The sequence below is a fragment of the Stegostoma tigrinum genome, chromosome 15, assembly GCF_030684315.1.
Source record: "Stegostoma tigrinum isolate sSteTig4 chromosome 15, sSteTig4.hap1, whole genome shotgun sequence".
In the NCBI taxonomy this organism is placed as follows: Eukaryota; Metazoa; Chordata; class Chondrichthyes; order Orectolobiformes; family Stegostomatidae; genus Stegostoma; species Stegostoma tigrinum.
The window spans coordinates 41290515-41317867 of record NC_081368.1 but is presented as its reverse complement, the minus strand read 5'-3'; the positions used below and the strand labels follow the sequence as shown (position 1 = coordinate 41317867).

Below are 27353 nucleotides of genomic sequence, written 5' to 3'. Positions count from 1 at the left end.
GTTTGTTGGCTTATCATGGTATTTTTCTTGTACATTACTGTCCCTTGTAAAAATTGCAGACTTGTAGAGGTAGGTTTTACCTGTAGATGATGTTTTCACCAAAAAAAGGAGGGATGACAATCTATGGACTTGTTTTTAATTTTTATGCTGATTTGGAAAAAGAAAATGGCCGACTAGATTAATGTTTGTATACATAAGCCTTTTCAATGTAGAAAAATAGTTTTTTAAGTGTTTATAAGCTGTACTTTCTTCTAGAAACACTTTGGAGCTGTCCTATCAGGACCATTTAAAATTACCTTTTTGAAAAAATTGGATCAGCAGTTACTTCCCTTTTAAAAGAGTGAGACGGAAAGGCAGAGATCTTGCTGTGCTTCTGTACAGGTTGTAGCCTTTAGCTTTGGTTATCATTGTAACTTCAGCTCTGAATTTAAACAGATTGATGGCTGGCTGTTAGGAAGAAAACACTGTCACCTTTTCAGCCTTTGGCATCCTGCCACTGCCACAACCGACCTGTCACAACTGGCTTTTGTGGCCATTTGCTGCCATCATGATGCTTTTTGTGGTTTATTAAATATCAAAAAAGAGATAGTTTTTCTGTTGAGTCATATTTTGAAGATTATTTGAAACGCTAGCTACCTGCAAAGCTACAATATCACAGTTTTACGTCCTTGCGTACAGCTGCTACTGTGCATTACATACATAAACCGACAGATTGCACTCACTCTATTAGGTAGAGAGAGGGGACTGAGGATGATGCTGGTACCTCTATACCAGAATATCACACGTTGTGAATATCATGCAATTGCCTTAAGTTTACAGGCCAGTCTAGTCTAGAACCTCTGCCATAATAAATTTTCCACCAAGAAGGATAGGAAACCCTGAATCATGTGAATATCATAACTATAATTGTCTGACTGTAGAGTGATACAACATGCAAAGATTCACAAACTGACTTCCAAATAAAAAAAAGCAACTTCTAACAAAAAGTAAGTCAGTTGCAAAACTCTATTCTAACAAGTTTAATTGTTTACTTTAAACTAACAACAACTTGACCAGACATTAATCTAGGTTAAAACCATACAACTATGGAAAGGATACAAAATCACAGATTGCAACAATATTTCCAAAGTATCTAACAATATGTATCTACACACATTCTTTAGCTTATGTTATTCTGTATAAGTGTTATACTGTAATCATATCTTTCTGCCAGTCTTTTAGAGAAGCAATGTCCAATATTAACTTTAATCATAGATTTTAAAAAGTTAGATGATTTTCATTTGATGTGTTTTGAGGGACTCAGTTGGTCTTCTTTTGTTCAATGAAAACAAGGTAGAAAAATTTTACACATTACAGGTTAGACATGTAAATATTTGATGAGACTAAGTGAATCCCAGTATTTTAAGAACAATTAATCTTCAATCTACGTAGATGATTCAAATTGTTTTAAGTAGTTGACTGCTATAAAGTGCGGCTTTTAATGATTCCTTGTCATTAACATAATTAAGGTTCAATCAATAACTTAACAGTGTTGTCAATTGTGTACAAGTCAAGAATCTCAAAAATTAACTGCACCTTTAGGGCAGCACGGTGGCTCAGTGGTTAGCACTGCTGCCTCACAGCGCCAGGGACCGGGGTTCAATCCCACCCTCAGTTGTCTGCCTGTGTGGAGTTTGCACACTCTCCCCATGTGTGCGTGGATTTCTTCTGGGTGCTCTGGTTTCCTCCCACAGTCCAAAGATGTACAGGCTAGGTGGATTGGCCATGCTAAATTTCCCGTAGTGTACATACATTAGGTGGGTTGTAGGGGGATGGGCTTGGGTGGGTGCTCCGACGGTCTGTGTGGACTTGTTCAGGCAAAGGGCCTGTTTCCACACTGTAGGAATTCTATGATCAAATTTAAATTAAAAGAAGTAAAAAGGAATAAAACTTGTAAAAGGTTAGCCCCCTAATGAACAAAATAATCTTATATTATAATTCCTCAGCTCAAGTGTGCCCAAACTTCAGGTTCAAGAGTGCCTAGTGAAAGTTAAAATGTAGCGTGATAGTTAATTGGCATTTGACATGAGGTTTGTTTGAAGTTCTACCCCTGACATAGTTTCTCCTTTGTTTGGAAAAGGCTATTTTCATCAGGTGATTGTCGTACCCATCAATATCAAACTGTGGCATAATGCCACCTCACATTCATCCAATTTAAATTATGCTTCTAGATTAAAAATAGCTGGGCTAGTGTTTTGGCTTTCCAGTCAATCTGGTTTCTACATGAATTTGAACCATCCAATTTCTATGCAATTCCAAGTACTTGCAATAAAACTGTCATAATATTCCTTGGCATGGGGTAGTGGTAAAGTGGAAGATAAGAGATGTGGGGAGATTGACAAAACATCTAATTCTTCTGTTAATGACGTGATTCTGATCCAGACTTCTCTCCCATATAAGACCTGTCAGCTAATTGATTCATCAAAAAGTTGATACCCAATGCTCTGTCTGATTCTAGACCAGAGCATGATAAATGAACATATGTTGCTGCTACTGTAATCTTTTAATATGCTTCATGTTGATATTTAGACTATATTAAATAATGACCCTGGTTTCTATGAAAATACAAATGTTGTAGGGAATAAAGGAGAAATATTAAAATACTTGGCAATTGTTTAACCAAATTATTGATTGAAACTGAAATTAAATTTTAACAATGGTTACAGATAAAGTATTAGACAATGATATGTATGATGACTGTGAACTACATTTATTTTGCCTCCAAGTTTTATGTGACCATTGAAGTAAAAAGTTTATTTTTCTAATTTCTGTCCTGAATGGCTTCATTACCATCAATATTAACTTCTGAAATCCACATCGAATGTATAAGAATGCTAACATTTGTAAACTTATTTACATTCATTCACTTTGTTGTTTTTCTCTTTTTTTTAAGTCCTGCCTCTTTAATTTAATCATGTCGCAAATATTTGGATATGAGCTATTAGTGGTTGATAAGTCATTCACAGAAATATTGAGCAGACATCCATATTTATTGCAGTTCATAAAAATAAAGCAAAATGAAGTGAGTTTGCTACACACATTGCACTGCTTATCAATATGAACATGTAATACCTTCACATGCATTAGTATGCTGTACAAATTGGTGTTTTCACATGTAAAACTGCCACTTGATTAGTTTTAGTTTGAACACATAGCTGAGGTTCAGTTCGGGTTGACATTCTGATAATGGTGAAATATGTCACATTGTATTTGGAAATATTGGGCATGGATACATTGATGTACTTTAAGATACATTTTTATATGAATTATATAGTATTAGTATTCCTCCTAAATTATGTTTCTTCTTAATCCAGCTATGTATATTAGGAAAATGCACATCATCCTCAGTAGAACAATGCGCCATAAAAAATGCAATCCCAGAGATTTATAGAAACCTGTGTACAGCAGACAAAATCCCAAAATGTTCAAGATTTAATCTAAAAAGTTATGCTAGCATCATACCCCTGGCATTGGCCTCACCAATGTTTGCAGGATAATGAAAGAACAATTCATTTGCATGGGGCCAACATGCACCCAAGTGCAATAGACTCAATTGGTCACCCTCTGCCTAAAACTTTTATTTGAAAGTGAGGTTTTGCAATTCAATCCAACTCTATATTTCACCATCTTTTGACTCCCAATGTACAAAACATCATAAATTCAAAAAGAAATTGTCCTTTGCTTGGTTGTCTAGGTCACTTCCCTCTTCTGGACATGCCTTCCCTCTTCACAAGGCCAACTTCAAACCTCATTTCACATATTGTATCAATCTCCAATCTAACACCAAGCTCTTAATGATTTGTAACATCATTTCTAACCCCATACTACCCCTGTGTCCTAGCAAGGGAAAGGAAAACCTCCACTAATCGGGATTTCCCGACTCAGGTGAGAACCAGTGGTAAGGCTAGGATCTGAACACGTGTATTCAGGTCTTAGCCCTTATTGAAATAGTTCAGCAAATCTCCTGCCAAAGTTACAACAAGAATGCAATGAAGTTGCCATGGAAAGTCATTCAATTGATTTCTGCTGCCTACCTGCTCAGATTCTGCCAGGTGGAATAGAGGTTAAATTCTCATCTCTTCTTCTTTCTCAAACAGAAGGATGTGTCAAATATTTTTCAAACAGACAAGGAAGGCAGAATTTATTATTGAAGATGATGATATTTTTCCTTTTCATTAACAGACCACAGAAATATACAAAACATTCTGCAACCAGAATGGGCTATTTCGTCATCAGGTCCTGTACTAAAAACCGAGGGAAGAGGTATGAGTTGTCCTCACAAACTCTCACACAACAATGAGTCTCAGACTCCATGCAACCTGATGGTAAGCACCCCAGAGTCCAATCTGTTAAGATTTCACATTTTACAAATGCAAGAAAAAAGAAAGGAACTTGAAAATCAAATTGATATTAATGAAAACCTCATCTTCTTTGAGGAGTCAAGACCAAGAACAAAGTCTGACCCTACACCGAAAACGTCAAAAACTGGACAAAGCAACTTTGACAAGAATGGTTCTGGGTTGCAAGGATTTCTGAGCAGGGGAAGAGCCAATACATTAGACAGCCAAATGAAAATGGCAATTGCTTACACCACTGATCACCATAATTGTATGTGTCCGAAAATCCCAATGCAACTATCCAAAGTGAATAGTGCTAAGATTGTTCCCATAGTAATCAAGGAAAATGATGACTTGCTTTGTGATGCCTGTAAAGTCAAAAAGAAAAGCAATGTTATTCCCAAAGGAAACAGTACGGAGAAATATTTAAACTCTTGCAATTATCGGGATGACATTGTCGACCTGACAACTCTCCCTCTGCCTGGAAGCGATGAGGAACAAGAAGGAGATGAATGCTGTTTTCTACTTCCTATATTGGCTGCTCCTCCACCAGGATTCAGGGATAATAGTTCAGATGAAGATGATTCTAAGCGAAGGACCGATCAAAGTCTCACATCTGGTCCACAGCCTTGTGAGATACACTTCAATGACATTCCAGTGTCACTAATTGATGGTGTTCAAACAAGGACTGTCAGGCATCGGGCCCAGGAACTGGATGATGCTCTGGTTTCTACACTACAAGCCCTGGAAGCTTTAGCTGCAGCTGAAGAGTGTCCTCATAGTCAACCACAAGAAGGTTCAGGTAACACAATTATCAGATTTTAGCTAAATTTCAAAGCTTTCAAGTTTCAAAATTGCATTTCATTCAGATAACAATTTACTATTTAACAATATGTTTAACAAAATTGGCAATAGGTAATCAAACTCTTCTTATGCTTTGTCAAGCATCAGCTCCAATGCACCAAGCTGTTAATGTATTTTGGGATTTGGTTACAAACATTCTTACAAAATGTATTTACATGTGACATTTACAAGGAAAATAGATGTTGACGAAGAGTTTTTTTCCCCAAAATATCCTCTTTGCCCATCTGAGGGAATGACCATGAATTTCTTTACCCTTGAAAAATATCAGTGTCATCACTAGCTCATTGGGTTTTCCCCTCAATGAGGACATTCTGTTGAAATCCATTACAGACAGCATTTTCACTGGCAAATCTTATTTCATACAGTGGAAGTTGCAATTTCAAATGGCCACAGATGCAATGAAGTTTGCATGATCTCAGGAAACAATGCTGCAAGTAATATTTGGCATCTGGGTTTTAATAACATTCATCACATCAGTTTAACATCATTCTCTTTGCAAAACCTTTCTGCTTAATTTGCTAATAGTTTATATGAAAGTCTTTTAGACTGCAGCTTTGTTTCTTTCTTCTGTAAATTACAGTGCAATTTGTCTGATATTCATCAAAGCTATCCATTGGGGTTTCCTTGGATCTGGGATAAATCTTCTGTATGTCAGCTCGCTTCTGTCAAGGAATTTTGGTCAGCGCTATACAGGACGAAAGCATCTTTTGCTTAGCTATATATATAGTAATAGTGTGTAATTAGAATTTAAATGATAGGCACATTTTGATGCCTACAAAGGAATACGAGATATGCGATATGGGTAGACCATATAGCCTGACAGGCCTGCTCCTCCATTCAAAACAATCATGGCTAATCTTCACCTTCAACACTAATTTCCCACCCACTCTCCATATCCCTTGATTCCTTGAGGGATCAAACTTCTAGCTATCCCTGGTTCGAAACACATTCAAAGTTGCAGCATTCACAACTTTTCAAAGTAGGAAATTCTGAACATTCCCAAACCTTTAAGTGAAATAATTTCTCCACATTTCGGTCCTAAATGATCAACCTTTAATGCTGAGACACTGCCCTTCTGTTCTAGATACCCTGATCAAGCAGAAACAATCTCTCAGCATCCACACTGTCAATGCCTTTCACAGTCTTGGGTGTGTCAATAAGATTGTCATTCATTCTTCTAAATTCCAGAGAATATAAACACAATTTACTCAGGCTTTCATCACAGGACAACCCTTTCACTCAAGGACAAATGTAATGAACTTTCGCTAACCATTGTACTACACAAGTATGACCAACCTTTGATATGGAGATCAAAGCTGTATGCAGTATTCCAAATGTGGTCTCAACAAAACCTTGCACCGCTGTAGCATTTATTCCTTGTTTATTCCTGAGGGTCATTTATTCCTGTGGTCCAATCCCCTTACAATAAAAGCTGGAATGGATGATTTTACTGGATGTACTAGAAGGAAGTCCTAAATATATAGCTAATTCAGAATAATCTGGAGAATGCACCTGCATCAATTAACTGAACAGCCAACATTTTCTTTTAATTTATAGACAAGTAGCATGCTATGGGCTGTTCTGGTTGGATTGTTCAATTTCCAAAGATGAGAAAGGAACAAATTAAACATTAGAAAGTTAGATATTTTGAAGGTATACTACTAATAGTTAATATTGTTGAACAATAATCATACAGAAAGCCAGACCATTACTAATCAAAGGGTCAAACAAACATTGATAGTCATTGCACTGGCAATGAACAGAGTTAATCATCGTAGAACTATGAATGGGTTGTTTGAGGAAGTTGTGAAGCTTGAAGAAAAATACTGCTTTGAAGAATGAGAATGGCTATGAAGAAAACAGCTTACTTGTGCCCTTTTACAGTTTTGTACCAGCTACTCTTTGAACTCTAGGACCTGATCAGTGCTGGAAGCAGATGTGTTCCCTTATGATAAGGAGTAAACTTTTACTTCCCAATCTCAAGATAAAGGTTAGCATTAACTGATAATTGTAACACGAAAATCCTACTATTACAGTAATCTTATATACATAATTTCCAGTCTTCATGGAAGATAGATTGAAAAATATGCGACCAATATAAGATACCAGGTAAACTAATGTGAAATAGATGAATGAACAAATGGAGTTTTAATAATGAAATATCATTGTTTCTAGTCATTCCTTGTTTAGTGAAGTTGATATTATAACTTTGTCACAATTCTATATGAAAACACAAGGTAGTTGACTCAAAAGGTTAGATTACAAAAAGTGAGCTTGATTGGCACTATACCCATCAGTTCAACATTCATTCCCTCCACCATGAAGGCACAACAGCAACCATACAAATGAAGATTTGTACTACAGTGCAACAGGAGGGCTTTTTTGTCAGAAACTTCCAAATGCATGACCTCTCCATCTAGAAGGACAAGACCAGCAGATACACGGGAACACCAACATGTGAAATTTTCCCTTCAAAACACACACTAGTCTGACTTAGAACAATGTTTCTATTCCTTTGGTGTGTCAAAATCCTGGAACTCCCTTCAAACAGCATTCTGGGTGCAAACACACCACATGGATTCAAGAAAGTAACTGTTCACTTCTTTCTCATTGATATCAAGGAATGAGCAATCAATTCTGGCCTAGCCAGCAGTGCCTTGGTCCCAAGAAGGAATAAAAAATTTGTGTTCGCTCTGCTATTTGGGTATTTGCGAATCTTGGGAAGCAGAGCTGTAGAAGAAGACCAAGAAAAACAATTGGGCAATACTTTGCACTCAGCAGTAATGCATCAAATGACTAATCAAAGTTTCAGCTCTCTGCATGTTGTTTTCCTTTGAATTGAAATCCTCTAGCATCTTACGTCTGTGTGTAGACAAATGTGATTTCAGATATAATTACCTCACATTGAATAATTCACACTTTTTGTGTCCTATTACTAAGTGCTTAGATGAGGTGCTAATAGCTGAAAACAATGTTGTTGTCACTTCCTGGATGGAAGCCTGAAAGAGCAACTTTAGCACTAGCAGCTTCAGGTAGGAGGTCACTTGGAATAAATTAATGGCATTACACTCAGATATTACTGGCATTCAGTTTTTGTTTCTTTACTTGTCTCATTAATGCTAACTTCTGTTTTCCATCATCATCCCTTTTCTCATTGATGATTTGAAATTAATCTGCCTTATTTTTAGCAGTTTGTAACCTGCCTTTGCTGGTTCACAAAATTAGTCCTCCAACATTATTTACCTGATTGTAGCATGAGAGTGAGTGGGTTCCTGGCTACTGCATCCTTTATGCACTATCTCTGCATTTAGCAGAGACTGCACAGTAATGTGCTGACAGAATGTATTTAAGCAAGAGTTAGCAAGAATTGCAGATGCTGGAGTCAGAGACAATACAATATGGAGCTGGAGGAACACAGCAGGCCAGGCAGCATCAGAGGAGCAGGAAAGTTGACGTTTTGGGTCAGGACCCTTCTTCAGAAATGGACTGTACGAATAAGATAACTGCTTTTCTTATGGTTACAGTGAGTTACCAGAACTGAAACTATGGAAAACAAAATACCAGGAAAAAAAATATATATATATATATACACACATATATACACATATATATAATTTCATAGGATGCAGGTTCTGCTGGCTAGGCCAGCATTCATTGCCCACCCCTAGTTGCCTACAGCGTGGTTAAGAGTTAACCATATTGTTGTGGGTCTGGAGTCACATGTAGGCTAAATGAGTTAAGGATGGCAGTTTCCTTTCCGAAAGGACGTTAGTGAGCCAGATGGGGTTTTCCTCACAACAATAATCAATGATTCATAATCAAAATTAGACTATCAATTCCAGATTTTTATTGAGTTCAAATTCCACCATCTGCTCTGAAGGGATTTGAACCTGGAACCCCAGAATGTCACCCGGGTATCTGAATTAATAGTCCAGCAATAATACTTCTAAGCCCTACTTTCCCTTGGTAAATGAGTTGTGCACAATGAAAGACACCTTTGTTCCATGACAGGCTAAGGAGCCCTGAGGGATCTGGAAGGAAGTAAGAACATCAGTCAATCCCCAGAGATTGGTCCAAAGAACCCGATAATAGTGCAACAAGATGTCTAATGATCTCACAAAGGTTGTCAATGTCAATAAATGCATCTCCACCTGTTAGTTTGAATGTATTATTCCACCAGCCCCTCATACAGCTTAAGGCACCACATATCCATCTCACCCAACCAGCAACATTCCCGGTACTTGAAATCTAATAACCAGATGCTTTGCGTCAGCCTTACTCACCCACCAGGCCCACCTCGCTTTCCCTGCACATCTCCAGCTATTCAGCAGTGGCAAGGAAATCATACACAGTGCTGCACAACATTCTGCCCAGTCTTTCACAGAACAAGGTGGTACATTGTAGCAGAGAGCAGAATGAAACCATTGGTGACCAAGATTATTTGCACTTCTTGCAGAAGTGGTTTTCTGCAACAATGGATCGAATATTATGGAGCCAAGAATTACTGAGAGCATAAATTATTTTGATGTGTTTCCCCCTAATGCCTTTACTCAACTCCCAGCTCACCTTCATTCTGTAATCAGACATACTGCAAAAGCTGATGGTGTGGCATGAACTTCTTATTTCCTAATCTATCTCTGACTCTCATAGCCACATTCCACTCCTGCTTTCAGGCATCTTTCTGCTCAGCGACAGCAGCCCAAGAAGCAAGAAAGTGAGAGCAACAGCATCACACTGTTGAAAACATCTAACACTTGATCTAATACTTGAGCATTTCAGATGAGGTATTGTGCAAATCTTGAAGGCAAATTCATGTTTGAAATAGAAGGTGGTGAGTCATCGGACATAAGTAGGCCGCAGCTAAGCCAGGAGCAAAGGACAGTTTTCTTGCCAGCTGAGCAGTGGGTGCGATCACAGTGCAGATTTTCAGAGTACTCCAATAAGCATCTTGATTGGGTGGTTTACAACATAACTCTGGTGGGTTAACACATTAAGATGCTGAATGTATTTACAGATCTTCCAGACAGCCTCCATGCCACTGTCAAGAAGCATGGAAATTTGTGACTCCACATTTGCAGAGAAAATTGTGCAGAGTTCAACCTCTCCACAGTCTGTTCCACCTTCCGGTTGTACTGCAGACCAAGAGGCTCTGCCATAGCTGTGCCCTCCTGTTGCAGGCTTTGTGTTGACTATTAATACACTTCTCTTCTGTCCCCATGAGAATATAACAACATATTTTGGCGAATCAGAAGCTCACTACAACTCCAGGGCATTTCAGACACTCTACAGTAACAGATGTTATTAAACATTGACCTTCCCTGCAGTTTATGTGCCTGGTACCTTATCCAGCTCAAGGTCTGTAGAGATTTTAATGGGGTCATCCAGGTAGATCTCATAGAATATGAGTTTCCTGATTGGGGCTGTTAATCTGGTCCAAGAGGGAGCCCTGGCTGACAAATGTCAACAGGAGTATCAGCAGTTCTGCTCATGCTGAGAAAGCCAGACCACTACCAAGCACTGTGCATATGTAAATAAAAGGCACTAGGTACAGGTCTCTAAGGAGTTATTTCAGTAGCAATTAAAAAAAAGATACACTCCTGAAGAAATTTGCTTGCGAGAGTAATCTTTGAGTTGAGGTAAACATTTCTGGTGTCATGCCCATTATTTGGGTAGCTTGACTAGTTTGATACTGCCATCAAAGATTGGACCTAGTGTGTCAAAAAAATGTGTTATTTTTATGGGCAAGCAATGTTAGGGCAGATGAAAAGCAATGAATAATTCTCCTGACAGCTTGTGAACCTGCAGCTTTTTCAGTTATTAGGAGCCTAATTACTAAGGCACAAGATACTAGAACCTTTCAAGAATTGATGGACATAGAATTAGTGGAGGCTTGGGGTCATAATATTCCTTAATTGAGATGCTATCAGTTTTACTTGACAGTTCAAGAACCAGGGGAATCTGTGACAGAATTTTTAATGAAGTTAAGATGACTGGCAAAGGCATGTGACTTTGGTTTAAACCTTTATGAGATGTGGAAACACTATTTAGTATGTGGGATTAATGATGTAACCATGCAAAAGCAGCTAACTAGCTGAAGCCCAACTGGACTTCAAACAAGCACTGCAACTGGTTTTGTCGTTAGAAAATGCAACAAGTAAAGCATATGAGTTACAAGGTAAGCCAATGGAAGTGGACATCCTCATAACTGAGTAAAGAAAACTGCAAGGCTTCACTCAGGATATATCTTGAACTGAGGCACTCTAGGACAGCTCACGGCAAAACCCCAAAACAAAGCCAAGCCTCAGCTAATATTTTCTTCAGGATCTGGGCCAGCAAGCTATTGTAATAGCTATTAGTACATCGACTTGAGACAGCAAAAAAGAGTCAAACTAACTGGAATATGCAGTACAAAATGCCCATTCAATATAAAATCTTTATTGTCCATATAGAAAAGATTCAACATACAACTTGAGCACAGAGTACAGATAGTTGGAGGGTCTCAGCAATCCTATCTGCTCACTCCATCATGAAGACAATAATACAACACATAAGTTGGAAGTCAGTTTAGAGCACTGGTGACATGAAAATTGCAAAAATGAATGCACTTCCTGATTTGTGCAACTGAAATTATATCTTAACTGTGCAATTATTTCAAATGAATCAATGAATGCTGTCTGCTGAAAAATGTGCCACCTATTGCCTTGCAAGGACATCACGACAGTGGTCTGTTGATGCACTTGTATCCCCTTTCTTCCTCTTACCAGTATGGTGTAAAAGCAGCAAGACAGGTCACTCAGCAACATCCTCACAACACTGCACCATCCTCCCTACAAGTGTGCAACAGTCAGAGATACATAAAGTATGTGGGGTATTACAGAATTACAGCAAGACTGAAAGTGTGCATAACTTTGCAAAAATATTAAAGGAGCCACATTGAAGACTAAAGAAGGCCACATAACAAAAAATCCTTTAAGGAATCTGATCAGTCACTTTGTGTTTCAGACCAGCTAGCTGTGCAGCAACAGGAACTACAGTATCCTATGAATACACAATCCACTTAGCTCGTTACAGAACACAGTACAGGGTTGGCTAACTTTTAGGCCACAAAGCTTTTTGCTGTGCAGACAATTTTTAAAATCTTTTATTGGATACGGACATGGCTGATTAGACCTGCATTTATTACCCATTCTTTATTACCCCTTCAAAAGGTGGTGGTGAAGAGTCATATGAACTATATGTGGTGAGGATTTTCACACTGTACATTTATGGAGTAAATTCCAGAAATTGCCCCCTGCAACAATGAAGGAATGTTAATATATTTCCAAATCAAAATGGTATAAGACCTGGAGGAGAACTTGGAGGCAGAAGTGTTCCGATGCACCAGCTGCCCTTTTCTTTCTAGAAGGCAGAGCTCATAGATTTGAATTTTGTTCAGAGCTTGTAGCATCTGCAACGTAACAAAGCTGTAATATCTTCAAAATGCCAAAGTACTATGATCAACAGAATAAAATTCATTTTGACAGATCTAGTAATCAAATAGTGAGGAATTAGTTTGCATATCTTGGCTGGATTTTCTTGGTCCTATATAGATGGGATTAGAGATGGGGAGGCTGTCAAAATAGGAAGATGACACTTTTGGACAGCATCAAATACATTTTCTGCCACCCAGCCCTCACCAAGACCAGACTGGGAACCAATTCAGCTACCTGCTCCAAAAGGTGGGCAACCACTAGGCCAACTGAAATCCCAGTAAGAGGTAAATTTGTCTAAATTGTCATCTGCCCTGTACAAAGGCTATTGAATCAATCAAGGCAGCCTTCCAGTACCAGACCAAGTTGTCAATGGTTCCAGAGGCTCCATGCCCCAACGATGGAGAAAGACAATGAGCCACAGCTCTACTTATGAATAGGTCTGTGAAGGTGTTTCCCCTCCAACTTTTAATTTCTAACTTGAATGCATGGAACAGGGTGCCTCTGTTTGGGAGCTAACATCCTGGTATTGTTACTTGCTTTCCAGTTGGATCGGTGTCATTGAGACCCCATCTGACACCCTTAACTGGCCCTTCTGTGTTTCTTATCCTATTACAAGGCCTCATGCCAGAAGGTTTCGCCAGAGGATGTGATAAAAACGTGGGCAGTTAAAGACCCTGAATGGTCCAAAATTAGGGTTATGACATCCCCAGGAAAATGCAGACCTTCAGAAGTCATTTTCACTCAGTGGTCAACATATATACTGCAACACCTAGGCAGTGCACAGGTCAGACAGTGTGTCTCAAGTTGTTGCCAGTGCTCTGTCTGCACTTGTCTCTGAACAAATACTAAGTCAAAAAATTGACAGCAAATAGTCCACCTGACCACCTGATCCCCACAGCTAAAATTGGATAGATTATTTCCTGCATAGACTGAACTGTCAGGATTGACAACATGTAGATAGATGGTCAACTAAAGAGTTTTGCATTTAGAACTTGCCCATCACATCATGGTTAAATACTTATGAGAAAGCATTATATTTCAGGTGTCACTGCACGCAGCATTATACGAGAGGAAATCTGAGTGGCTGAAATTAGGACATGTCTGTACCAATAATGGAAAGATGCACCAATCAAAGCGGTTCAATTCAGTTAAAAAAAAGTAGAAATGAGGAATGAGTGAATTTTAGAAAACAAGGTACACCTCAAGTTATGTAAAAATACATTTTTCTTTCCATGGCCCCAAGAAGTCCAAAAGAGCTTTCCAACCAACTAGGGACTACTACAGTGTAAATCACTGTCATAACACAGGAAACACAGCAGTTAACAAGTGCACAGCACCTGCCACAAGTAGTAGATGACAATGATCAGACAATGTGTGTGTTTGGGCTAAACACCAGAAAAAATTCTCTTGCTTTTCAACATTGTTTCATGGGATTGTTTCCATCATCTGTAAAGGACTCAAGGACCCCAATTTTACATTTTCATCTTAAAGATGGCATGTGATGATACTGTACTTCCTCACTACTGCACTCTAGGGTCAATCTTGATTTTGTGCTCAAGGATCTGGAGTAAGACATTAATATACAACTTACAGTTGTTTTCTCTTATGCGCCTAATACTGAGTCACGGAGAGCACCTGCTATAAATGATGTTGAAACATAAAAATACCTAGGAATATGTAAAAAAAAATGTGAAGTGCACCTTACCCCAAAGAATTACTGCACCTGAGTATCATGATTTCCAATGTTTTCATACATTATCAGCCACATATCTCCAGGAAGAGGTGGGAATATACATTAATAAAGACAGGTTAATTCAAATGAAAGCATAGTTGTCATGATTTCTTTCTGACTTTGAAAGATGATCAAAACAAGTTCTGGAAAATGAGTGATTATGAGGCATTTCACCCAGTAGCCCTGCCCTTTGTAGGTGATGATATCAGTCTCCATTAGGAACTCATCAAGGCATTATCAACAATTCACCAACATTGGTAGCGCCCTTATCACACACACCAGCAACTTGTTCCAGTGGCCAATGACTCTCATATGAAAAGAAAACCTGTTGACATCTAACCGTAGTAAAATGTATGAATACATGGCCTTATCAAGAATGTCCCATGAAACAATTAACAAAAATGCATGTAATCTGCTCACTTGAACCAATCTAATTCTCATAACATATAACATAAAATAAAGGAGGAACTGGAATGTATCCTAAGTACCTCACTCAATTTTCTAAAGAGGTTGAAGCTACTTTCAATAAAGAATATAATGACGATAATTAGTATTCCTTCAGATAATACACTTGCTATCCGGTGTACAGAGTATATATAAAGCTCAACACTTGCTATTTGATTATTGTAAAATACTTCTCTTTTCTATGTGATCCACAGGTTTGATTGTATTGGCAGCTATGACCCCAGAATCATCACTGGATTCTGGTCATGAAACAAATTCTTCAGAAATGACAGACATCTCTGAAATGGTTTCAGCAATTAAACAGCACCATTTACTTACTTATCAGGGGAACAGAACTGGTCTAATTGTTAAAAAGGATATGCCCCTGACTGCTGTTAGATGCTGTGCCCACCCTTCCTCCAGAGGAGTTCCTTGTCCAAAGAAACATTGTGAAGGAACAAATACTTTAAGTGCACCTGCTTTGACAAAACAGAGTCCCTTGCCTGGGTCCATGCAGTTCAAACCTGGGCAAGTGACAGGATATTGTAAAGTTCACATGAGACCTCAGGTATTCACTCATTGTAATGAAATCATAAACAGGCCAGGTAATGGTATTTTGAAGACTATTTTACAAAAGAACTGTCCTCATTGTACAAAAATAGTCGAAGAAAAGACGTCTAAACCACAAACCGTTCAATCCAAGGAAGATTCTTCCAAGAAACCAACTTGTCCTGAAGAGGTAACAATTCAGAGTGCAGACAGATCATTTACTCAAGAAGAACATGACCGATCATGTATCAAAAAGTTGTTGAATGGCAGAAACTCCGATAATAGTTCCAGAACCCAACAAGAAAATTCATTAATTTATGGTTCAACAGATAACTCTCCTCCCACAATTTCTGGGCATTCAGATATCTGTGCTGAGTGTGATTCTTTAAAAAATGAGTATTGGAAATATGAAAGAAGCATGCAAAGCAACTCCAGACCATGTGAATGTCATTTGCTGAAGGCTGCACAAAAGCAAATAGATTCTCATGGCCACAGGACAACTGTCTTCCATACTTGCACACCAAAGAACAATGAAGTGACATACATGAAAGTAAACAATAGGAAGTATCAGCCAGCAACAGGTAAGGAAATCTCAGCATTATTCAATAATAATCTTATAGATTTGGTGGATATACCAGCTGGTCAAATTATTGATCACGTGGAAACAGACAACGAAACTCAATCCAAAAGAACCGGCTCCCCAAATCAAGAATATTATCTCAGTCCTTACAGGTGCCCTATTGGCACATCACGATTAGATAACAATGCAGCACAGCAAGATACAGTTGAAAAGGTGAAGCGTCAGGGTCACATATGTTCTTGTAAAACCAGCATTAGCTCAGAAAAAACTACTAGCATCCCAATGTATTCCAAGCCTTCCAGTCTGAGTGGTGTCACCTTGACACATGTTACATCATCTCCAGAAAATGTCTTTGATGCTAAACAACACGCGTCACTTATCCATGATAAAGCTAAGTCACAGAAAGGTTCCTTGCTGAATTTTAAAAACCTTTTCTCAGCTACTTTCCCAGCACGATATAAGAAAGAGAGTGATGAGAGACAGGAGCAACTACAAAAAGTGAAACAATATGAACTCGAGTTTCTTGAAGAATTACTAAAGCCCAAAACCAAAGTTGATGTATTTGCAGAGGATTACTTATATCGCGTAGCATCTGGGCATTGCCCTTGTCAAATCAAAAGCAGTCCAGTAGGAAACATTCCAGGACTGTCCCGAGAACAACGTCGTAGCTGTGACTGTAAACGTCGAGGATTGGCTTGTAACTCAATGTGTTTTCCATCAATTCCTAGCTCTTTAGAATCACAAAGATCAGAGACAGCCAAAGGGCCTTGTGTTCACAAGCAACCCAAAACCAGCGTTGACCCTGCTGCACCCGATATCAATACCAAACAAAAGGCCATTCGGCGGCGGACCTCAAGTTTGGAGTCCAGTGACTATAAAGCTGAACAGCAGCCTGGTGTATTTTGCATGATAGCGCAAGGTGAGTGCCTGAAAATGCCCCAAGGCAGGAAACTGGAGCGGCACCACAGTGTCACCAACATAATCTCTGAGGCAGAAGTAAGTGAAATAATACCAGAATGTTCAGAAAACGGCACAAATATGGCGATATCTGAGACAGAAAAATCCAAGAATTTGGATAAAGAGAGTGAATTTATAAGACAAGTCCTTAAAAACCAGTCTCAGGAGGCAGCCCAGTTTGATGTCCCATCTCACATAAGCATTTCCAGTGTAGACAAGAAACAAAGATCTCCAGCAATTTTCTCTATTCAGGGGGATTTCAAACCTTCAAAGTCAGTACCACTTCTCAAAGGAGACATAACAGACAATAACAGATGCTGCTCCTTTAGGTACTGTTTTTATTATAGAAATTGTGACGTGGCTGATGACAGCAGTGATAAGGATGAACTTTCATATTCAGTACCAATGCAGCTTCTTCCAGATCTGCGGACTGACAGTTCTGTGACACTCAGTGAAACATTAGCTCAACCTTCTCAAATGTCAGACAAAAATGTTTCCAACAGCACTGGGGACAATGCACAACCGGAGACAGTACTGAGTGATGCTGATAGTAACATAAACAAAATTAATGCTTTGCGGAACAGAGCTTATGTGTTACCTGCTGGTTTTATTGATGCCCAGGAAGATACTAGTGAACTGCTATCCATCTTAAGGCAGTGTACAGTGAACCGTGGAAACTATGGTCCTAAACTTTATATGTCTCACCTGGATGAGTACAAGCAAATGCTCACACAGAAGTTTAAAGATTTGCGAACTGCATGTAGGAGAGTTGCAGCAGTAGATAAAAGTCCAACACGCATGCTTGCAGCTATCTCAACTAGCTTTCAAGTGCTGTGTGGTCTCATTGAGACCTTTGTGCACTTGATTTCCATTGTGCGATCGGAAAGGCAGTGCAGAGAGCTCCTCTCAAAAGTGGAGGAAGTTGTAGTAAACTACACATTTTTACTCCGAGCAGCAGAGGAATCGTCAAATAAGACAGCTGCACATAATTTAACAAAGCAATCAGCATCGGTGACTACAGTGGTGAGCACATTCACTCACTCAATTAAAACATTAATGAACAAATAACTTCATAAATCTATGCACCCATTGTTTGTGTACAAGTTACTAAAGCTGTCTAAATACACTCCAGTGTTCTGTGCTTAGCAGTTATTCATGTGTCTAGTATCTTACCACTTCCCTCTTGCTTTATTCTCACATTATCTGTCTTTGTTACCTTGAATGTATGTGCTAAGTCTTTCTCCTAAACACACTTAACCTGTCTATCCTATTCTATCTTACTACTTAGAGGCCAACTTTGTCTTTCATTTTTAACCTGCAGTAATTCATCCCCATTCTTATGTCAAAGTTATTGATAAATTCAGATGTTTCAACAAAAGAAGGAAACCATTCAGTTCCAGGCATAAGTAGAGAGAAAGATTGACAAAAGAGAGAAAAAAAAGTGACCAAGTGTATAAGGGGGCTGTTGGCTGTTGCAGGGCTACAAAAGCCCAAAGGACTGCCTAAACCAGAGTGACTAATCTAAATATTTTCATTTCCTTGTAACTTGTGGTTTCTGACTTTATTTCCATTATAATTTACTTTATTATAATAAACTATGTGGAATAAAATGATGCATACAAGTTAGAATGTTCACATTCTACGTTGACACATAGTTAAGAGATTCTGTTGTTTGAATATTGAGGCTTTCATGTGAAAAATTTGCAGTTTGCTCAAGTCTTATTAAGTAAAGGATTACAGAATTATTTCCTCATCAAAATAATGAGAAATATCTGAAGCAATTTATTTAAGAGAATATTGGGAATTGAAATGTTCTGTGCATTTGTTTAATTTCACGCAATATTTAGTAGTAGAAACTCATAGGCCAATTTTTTACCACAATCACATGATAGAGCAATGCATATTTCCTGAGGGTTTAAATGACATTGTTACAATATTTTGAATGAAAAGTCATAACTCATTATTATTGATTAAAGTTTGCAGTTTTAATTACAATTTTGAGAGCATGAATGTTCAACAGAAAATAAAAGAAAGGCCAAAATAAAAGCCAGAATGAAGACATTTGTTTTGGTCTCAAGCAAAGTCACTTCGTACAGGTTATAGAATATTTTACATGTACAAAATTAAAGAAGTTATGTCAAAAGAACTAAAAGTTACTATGGTACCCTATAGCCAAAACAGGAATTGCTATTATTTTAGCTGATTAGTTGCTACTATGAAACTCTTTTTTTAATCTGCTAAAGTGCTGGCACTTCTCCATTGTTTAGTTGATGCCAAATAAACATACAACTGAGCCAAGCATAATTTTGTTCCTGTCAGCAGAGCCATTCGGTCGTTTTGTATGAAATTTTGATAACTCAGAATTCTTTCCAGTTCATGATCTGTGTCTTAAATTCCAATGAGCCTCTACTTTCACTCTACTGTACATACAAAAGTATGAAACTTCTCCCCATTCATTCCTCTTGTATAGAATTCAGTTAAGCTTCCATTTTTGCACAAAATGTCATCAATGAATATGTTTTAAAAATGGTTAACCTATGGTTCACTTGATTAATGATATAAAAATTTGTCTTGCACAAGAACTGAAAATAAGCAGGATCCCACTATTTGCCTGATTATATGCATGAGCAAGTTTTACCTCCAATGTAGTCAATGGAATTAAATGGCAAGTGAAACTTAAACAAACTGCCAACATGAGTTGCCTGGTTTGTGCAATTACCAAGATGTGAATTAACTCGATTTTCTTGGCTTAAAACTTCTAATGCACTTGGAGTAAGGTAGCTGTCAGTAACAAGAGGTGAGGCACAGACGAGGCTGGGGATCTTTGAGTACTGATTTCTGAAGCTGGAAACACTTCTTCAACTATTTGTTCATGCTGTTATTTTGATTACAAAATCTACACTGATATTGTTGAAATTCAGCGCCTCACATGCCAACCACTGAAACTTTATTTACAGTTAGGATTCCTAATGGTATAATCGTTAATACCATCGTGTAAGGGGAGGAGCAACATTGCATAAATAAAGGAAATTCAGACATTCACTATAAGAGATATCATGGTGGACCCATTGGAATATTATATGACCAAAACAGGGATATTAACTCCTTCCACGCAGCCCAGTGAATGGGCATTAAAAACTGCACCTGTGTGTTAGCAGCCATCATCGTGCAAGTAGATTATGCTGTCATGAATTGATGTGAAAAGCTGTCAGGAACACTTGAAAGTGTACCATATCGTAAGGTATATGTATGAATCAAAATGACAGCAATATAGTTGTGTGAAGTTGACATATTAATATTAATCATGAAATAGGTTTAAAAGTAAAACATGTTGGCATGGAATTTTAATACCAATACCTAGTATATGCATTAAGCGATCTTACTCAGTCAGGTCCCTTCAAATTATCTATCCTCACCTCTACTTGTTTCCATGTGAAACAGGTACTGTAGAAACATAGAGTCTCACTGTCACTTCTTCCTAGACATACAAGAGTGAAGCTCCTGCTCCTCAAATGTGTCAAATATGACAAACTACCTCACATCCACCTTTACTTTCATTATAAGCCTCAGAGGTGAGAGCTGTGCCACCTTACCTTTATGGAAGCTCCATTTAGTTGCAATACATTGAAAGTTCTGTCCTTAACTTTGCTACCATAACCCTTCATCTTTTGAAAACCTTTGAAATGGCTGAACAAGTGCCAGAGGCTTCCAGCCTTCAAAGGGATCCCACAAACAACTATTCATTTCTAAGGGATTTGATCAGTTTTATTTTAATTAACAGCTTTTTAACCACTGCCTGATTACAGAATTTCCTGTCTACTCCATACAAATTCACTACCTCTGCAAGGCACAAGTAGTGCAAAGTTTTAATTAAAAATATTCATGAGCTCAGATTTTAAAATATACATCTTCACACCGCATAAACACCATGCAGGAAAACCCCATCTATGAGAAACTAAATGTATCTGCACCAGGAACACAATACAATCTACTTAACATTGGCTAGACCAAACACAGATTGATCACTTTGCATTATGCCTCCACTCTGTCCATAGGAATGACTTTGATGATCTGGTTGCTTGCCATTTCAATGCATCACCTTGCTCCCTTGCTAACATGTCCATCCTGGGTGTGCTACAGCCTGCCTATGAAGCTGAAGGCAATCTGGATGAACAACATCTCATTTTCTACTTAGGAACTTTACAGCCTCTAGAATTCACTATTGAATTCCACAACTTCATAAAATGACTTCTGTACTCTATTTCTTCTTACATCCTCCTCTGACCACTGGCTGTATCTTGTTGGCTTTGCTTTCAGCAGAATGGACCAATTCTCTCCTTTTCATTTCATTGAACATTTGCAACTAGTTTATACATCTATTACTTCTTTACTACTATTATCGCTATGTCTTTTTCTTAGAGCACCCTCACAATCTGTTTCACTAGCTCTTCTGTCACCAGCATATAATTCCATCTGCTTTCAGTTCCAAAAGAGTCATATTGGACTCAAAATTATAACTCTGTTTCTCTTTCCACAGGTGCTGTTAGACCTGCTAAGTTGCCAGTGCTTTCTGTTTTAATTTCATATTTTCAGTATCTGCAGTATTTTACTTTTATTTGACCTACCTCTGCTGCTATGTTCCCATGTTCATAACAAAACGTAATGAACCAATATACAGAAACAGGTTCCACAACAGTCAACCACTAAGCCAAAAAATACACAACTCTGTTCGAATTGTCAGACACTGAGTCAGGCAGAAGGGCAGGCAGAAGTTGAGTTTGATGTATGAAACATGGCTTGGTATCACATTAATCTATTTCAAAGTACACTTAATGAGCTCCCAAAGCATTACAAATGAGAACTAAAAACAAATGTACTCTTCAAGTGAAGTTGAATTAGGCACCAGAGAATAACTGGCAAGGGCACGCTAATCCATGATTTTTAATTATTATTTACTGAATCTAACTCATTTATGTGTATGTGTTTCTAAATAAAAACTTTATTTGATACCATTTAGTTAAATAGATATAAGGCAATTTGGGAAGTGGAGAAGTGGAGCCAGAACATAACTATCTCTCTTCAATACATGCTGAGGAGGTGAGAGACACAAAACTAAGGCATCACATCACTACAATCAATAAGGAGATTACAACATTACAAGTTGACATAAGAAGTTTCCAACATTGAACCACATATCGAAATAAAAGTGGAAATTACTGATGCAAATACACGTTAGAACATGATTGTATATTATGCAAATGCATGCAGTCAGAAATATTTTAAAGATGTGTACAAATGTTATAATTGACCAAGTTTCATTGTAGTCGTGTTAAGAGAAGTAGAATTCCAACATAATTATCAATGACTTTGTGAAAAGAGAAATGTGCTGTCCCGTCATTAGTGCACCAGCTTTTCAACTGGATGAAGTCAACCAGACAGGGCGAGTTTGCCCTTTCTGTGGGATGACTTATGTTATGTTTACCCGCAAATTTCCCAAATCTATAAAGCTAGAGGTTTTGTTTGTATTGTCGATTGCATATGCTTTCATCATACAAATCCCCACTTCTTTAAATCCAGACCATACAGTATGACTGCAGGAACCTAAATAACTATAATGTCCTGCCTTAAAATCAGGGTGTTGCTTTGCAGAATAATCTACACTACAAACTTCAGCTATCAGATACAGTCACTTATTCAGCAAGAGGGATAATTCCAAGATAGTCATTTGAAAACTGCTAGGAGAGAATTACCAATGCAGTCCAATAATAGAACAAATGGTAAAACCTGCCATAAAACGTAAAAAGGTTTAGTGTTAAAAATCCAAGTTATGAAGCATCTCTTTATTGATTGTTCAAAATCACATCAATTTTATAAGAAAAATCAAGCTATTTAGCATAATGTGTCTTTTCCAATGTTTACGGTCTATCCACATTACTGCATTTGGCGCAGTATATTCATTTATTCCTTTTACCCCTCTGTACTTGTCTAATTTTTCCTTAAATGCATCCAAGCTACTTGCCTCAACCAATCCAATGGTAGTGAATTTCATATTCTCACCGCCCTCTAAGCAGATTTGTGAAATTATGTAGTTGTCTTGATGAAAAATCAAAATACATTGACATGTAAAGCTGTGAAGAGTTAAAATGTGTTTCTTTTCAATTAAAATTTTATATATTTTGTAAATATACACACTACTCAATAATATAAAAATGAATACTCTTGAGCAAGCTGATATTATCCATGGTTTGGAAAGTTCTCTGTTTGGGCATCCCTGCAAATACTGGCACACACATAGGAACTTTGTCCAAAGGGCAATACCAGCGACTCGAAATAATGCAGATCAGTTAGTGCACAAAACAGTTTATTGTTTAAACTCGGCAGAGAGAGACAGACAGTCAAAAAATAAGGTTAAACATTTGTGACACCAGTGTTTTAAAAATATAACCTCAATCCCTACCAATATTTAAATAGGACATAAAACATAGAACAAAAACAAAGTTGCTGGAAAAGCTCAGCAGGTCTGGCAGCATCTGCGAAGAAAAGAAGAGTTAACATTTTGGGTCCAGTGTCCCTTCCTCAGAACCTGAGGAATTTGAACCAGTGATTTTGAAAATTGTTTATGGACTCTTGTGACAAAGTTCTTGCAGAGGGCTTGCTGCCACTGGCAAGTTTTATCTTACAATGGCTTTGCAAGCTTGTTTGTTTTCTAGTTAATTGATAAAAGCTTATGGTACAACAAAGGAAAGCTCAAAAGTTATACAGTAATTCTAAATAAAAAATTACTCAAGGTAGTGGCCAGAAATTCCACATTTAAATTTTATAAGTTTTGAGGTTGCAGCAGGCAGGACAGATTCAGGGATTAAGGAGCCTATACTATTGAAGAATAAAAGCCACCTAAATTTAAACAGTGGTAATGTAGGGACAAACAAGTGTGTTAAATGGCATTTCCGAAGCTGAGAAGTAAGGAAATAATTTAGAGCTATATTCACTAACATGAGTAAAATAATGACACCAGGTACTCACATACATAGATCACAATTAGTACTAGCATTCCTGACATATTCAAGTTTTTTAACGACAATTTCAAGGGTTTGCAACTTACCACTGTCTTGAGGAATCTTTGATCCTTCTCATACAAGAGTTTTAGAGCATTCCTAACTAACATCACATTTAACAACAACCTAGTTACCAACCAAGCTAACTTGCACCAATATTTTATAAGATCATTACCCAATCCAATATCTAACAAGCCACAATTAAACCGCTATCTCTTTAGGAGATTTAGATAAACTAACAAACTTGTTACGAATTTAAACTGTTCAAAATGGTGCATAAATGACCACAGTTGACACTGGATAAGCACATGGTCTCCTCATTTTATTTTGATTCCTTAGAATTATTATTATTCTTGAAAAGACAAATTTAAGAATTGATAATCAATATTTAACTATATTTTGAAAATACTCAAACATTGTACATTAAGTTACCAATTTACATAGTTTTTGTATGTTTTTAAACATATTTATAGGAAGATGCATAGCTAACATATTTGTGTATAATGGTGCAGTAATTTTATAATTCTCAGACTTTGGATAACCGTAAGTAGATAAACAGTATGCACAGCATTCAATCCAGGATTCACATTTGCACAGGAAGTTCCTGTCAAATAAAAAAAAATGAAGTACACCACCCAACCCAACAACATACCAAAATCCCATGACTGCCCACTTCTAATTGTACCTGTCTATAATTACCCAGATCTTGAAACACATGGAACTGCTGTATTGTAGTTTATGCAGATGAAATAAATTCCCATTTATTCACATTGCAAATCATTCCATTACCTGCTGTTCTAATATTGTGCATAGTGCAAACAGAATTAAAATTCCAAAATGCAGTCATGCTTTGCTGTGAGGAGTTGTTTCCATGTTATAACGCTGCAATACAACAGCATACTATTGTCTTATGCACTGTATTTATTCACTACCATGAAGACCTGTAGCTTTGCTGATTCTAGTATGTTTTTCCTTGCTTTTTATCTCCATAGTGTGATAAAGCATGTGAGGATCCTGAACCATACCATACAATGCATGGTATGAGTCTATATGGAGATCTGGCTTTCTACAAGGGGTGTTCAAGGTTGATTACACAAGAACCCTGATTTTAACCTAAGGTGTAAATCAAAGTTCAAAGCAAGAGGTGATCCATCTGCCCCATTAGAATAAGAAGCCTCATTTTAATACTCTGATATTAATACTCACCTGGCCAGTCGAAATGACATCAATGTCAATGGGAGAAGTTGAAGTTTGTGTGGGGTGAGTCAGGCGTTCTTTGAAGCACTAAAGAGGTAAATGTGAGTGAGGCTGTGTTGTTCGGTTAATTCAATGATCAGGGATGTTGCAATCCGGGGTAGGCCAAGTACTAGCTATTAATATACAGTCAAGGGGGGTACTTTGATTTTCCTGACTCCCAAGCAACCTTCAAAATAAAAACAAGAAGTACTGAATTTTACCTGGCCCTGAGAAGCCAGAATCATTGCTGCTATTGGCTTTTACCAGTGGATTCAAGACTTTGCTGTAGTTAGTCATGCCAGCATCTAAAGTAGGGTTTGTATAGTTGCCATTATTGGGGTGTGAGTTCACTATTTAAATTTGGTCCCATTCTGCTTGGGTGGTTAACCATCAAACGCCTGAATTGAAGCAATCTCCCACAACACCTTAGGAAGTCTTGCTTCAAGATTGCAGGTCCCATGAATAATATCCAAAAGCATAGCAACAATGGGATTCAGTGAATGATACCATTACATAAACTTTGGCTTTAATTAATCTTGTGCAGTATGAGAATACAGTGAACTCTGTCCCTCATCATCTTGTCTTTTTCAAAGCCATTATACATTATTAAATCTTTGTGTAACATCCAGAAATCTTGAGAACTACTTTGGCAAAATTGTCAATTTGATTAATAATTAAAGGACTTGAGTGGAGGAATCATAAAAAATCTTGATTGAAAATCAAGAAATTTCCTCTTTTTAAGATACTATTGCAATTTTTTTACAGTTGATTGTTTAACCACTAGCCACCTGATAGTCAGAAATGGGGCTGTTCACCTTGGCCATCCCATTAACACACAAACCATACTGCTTAAATTTTCAAGTGGCCTGTAAATGATGTGTTAGTCTGCCTCATTGAATCAGGAAAGCAATGTTTAAAATTATAAACCAGGGTCCTATGCTGATTGTAGGACCCTGCTTGCAATATTCTGATACAATAAGGACAGCAAGAACCACCTTCGCTCAGTCCATTTGTACTTGGTAACGGCAACTTACCCAGTGATTCTTGATGGATGGCCATTCAAAAAAATGTCCACAAAATGTTGTTTTTTTCTGTAGTAAATTCACATCCCCGCATCTCTGTTTTTCTACATTACTGATGGACTGTTAACAAAATTACTTCTTCAGAAACAGGTGTTTCAAAGTAACACATTTCTGTGACAGCAGATCATTGACTACAAATAGGTATTAGTGAGTTTTGAGAAGATTTGTAGCTCAGGTTGAGGTTCTGGATGTGAGTTTGCTCGCTGAGCTGGAAGGTTAGTTTTCAGACGTTTCGTCACCATTCTAGGTAACATCATCAGTGAGCCTCCGATGGAGCGCTGGTGTTATGTCCCGCTTTCTATTTATCTGTTTAGGTTTCCTTGGGTTGGTGATGTCATTTCCTGCATTGGTGATGTCATTTTCTGTTCTTTTTCTCAGAGGATGGTAGATTGGCTCCAAATCAATGTGTTTGTTGATGGAGTTCCAGTTGGAATGCCATGCTTCTAGGAATTCTCCTAGGAATTAAAAAGACCCTATACAGACAACAAGCAAAATGAACGTCATCTACAAAATACCTTGCAAGAACTGTGACAAACAGGCAGAAAGCTAGCCACCAGGATACATGAACATCAGCTAGCCACAAAACGACATGACCCACTATCACTCGTATCCTTACATACACATGAGGAAGGACACCACTTTGATTGAGACAACACATCCATCCTAGGACAAGCCAAACAGAGACACGCACGAGAATTCCTAGAAGCATGGCATTCCAACTGGAACTCCATCAACAAACACATTGATTTGGAGCCAATCTACCATCCTCTGAGAAAAAGAACAGAAAATGACATCACCAATGCAGGAAATGACATCACCAACCCAAGGAAACCTAAACAGATAAATTGAAAGCGGGACATAACACCAGCACTTCGTCGGAGGCTCACTGATGATGTTACCTAGAATGGTGACGAAACGTCTGAAAACTAACCTTCCAGCTCAGCGAGCAAACTCACATCCACAAATAGGTACGCTGCATTTTTTTTTGGTAAAAGGTGAACTGCAG

General features: G+C 37.9%; 1 protein-coding gene across 1 annotated transcript in view; it reads left to right on the top strand.

Annotated features, from left to right (window-relative positions):
* The window catches only part of frmpd3 (FERM and PDZ domain containing 3), a 488844-nt gene extending 464510 nt beyond the window's left edge, over positions 1 to 24334 (top strand). The window contains exons 16-17 of the mRNA XM_059651432.1: positions 4222 to 5178; positions 15104 to 24334. Coding sequence (XP_059507415.1) covers positions 4222 to 5178; positions 15104 to 18042 — 3896 coding nt within the window. The 3' untranslated portion in view covers positions 18043 to 24334. The remainder of the gene's footprint in view (positions 1 to 4221; positions 5179 to 15103) is intronic.
* The last annotated feature ends 3019 nt before the right edge of the window (positions 24335 to 27353 follow it).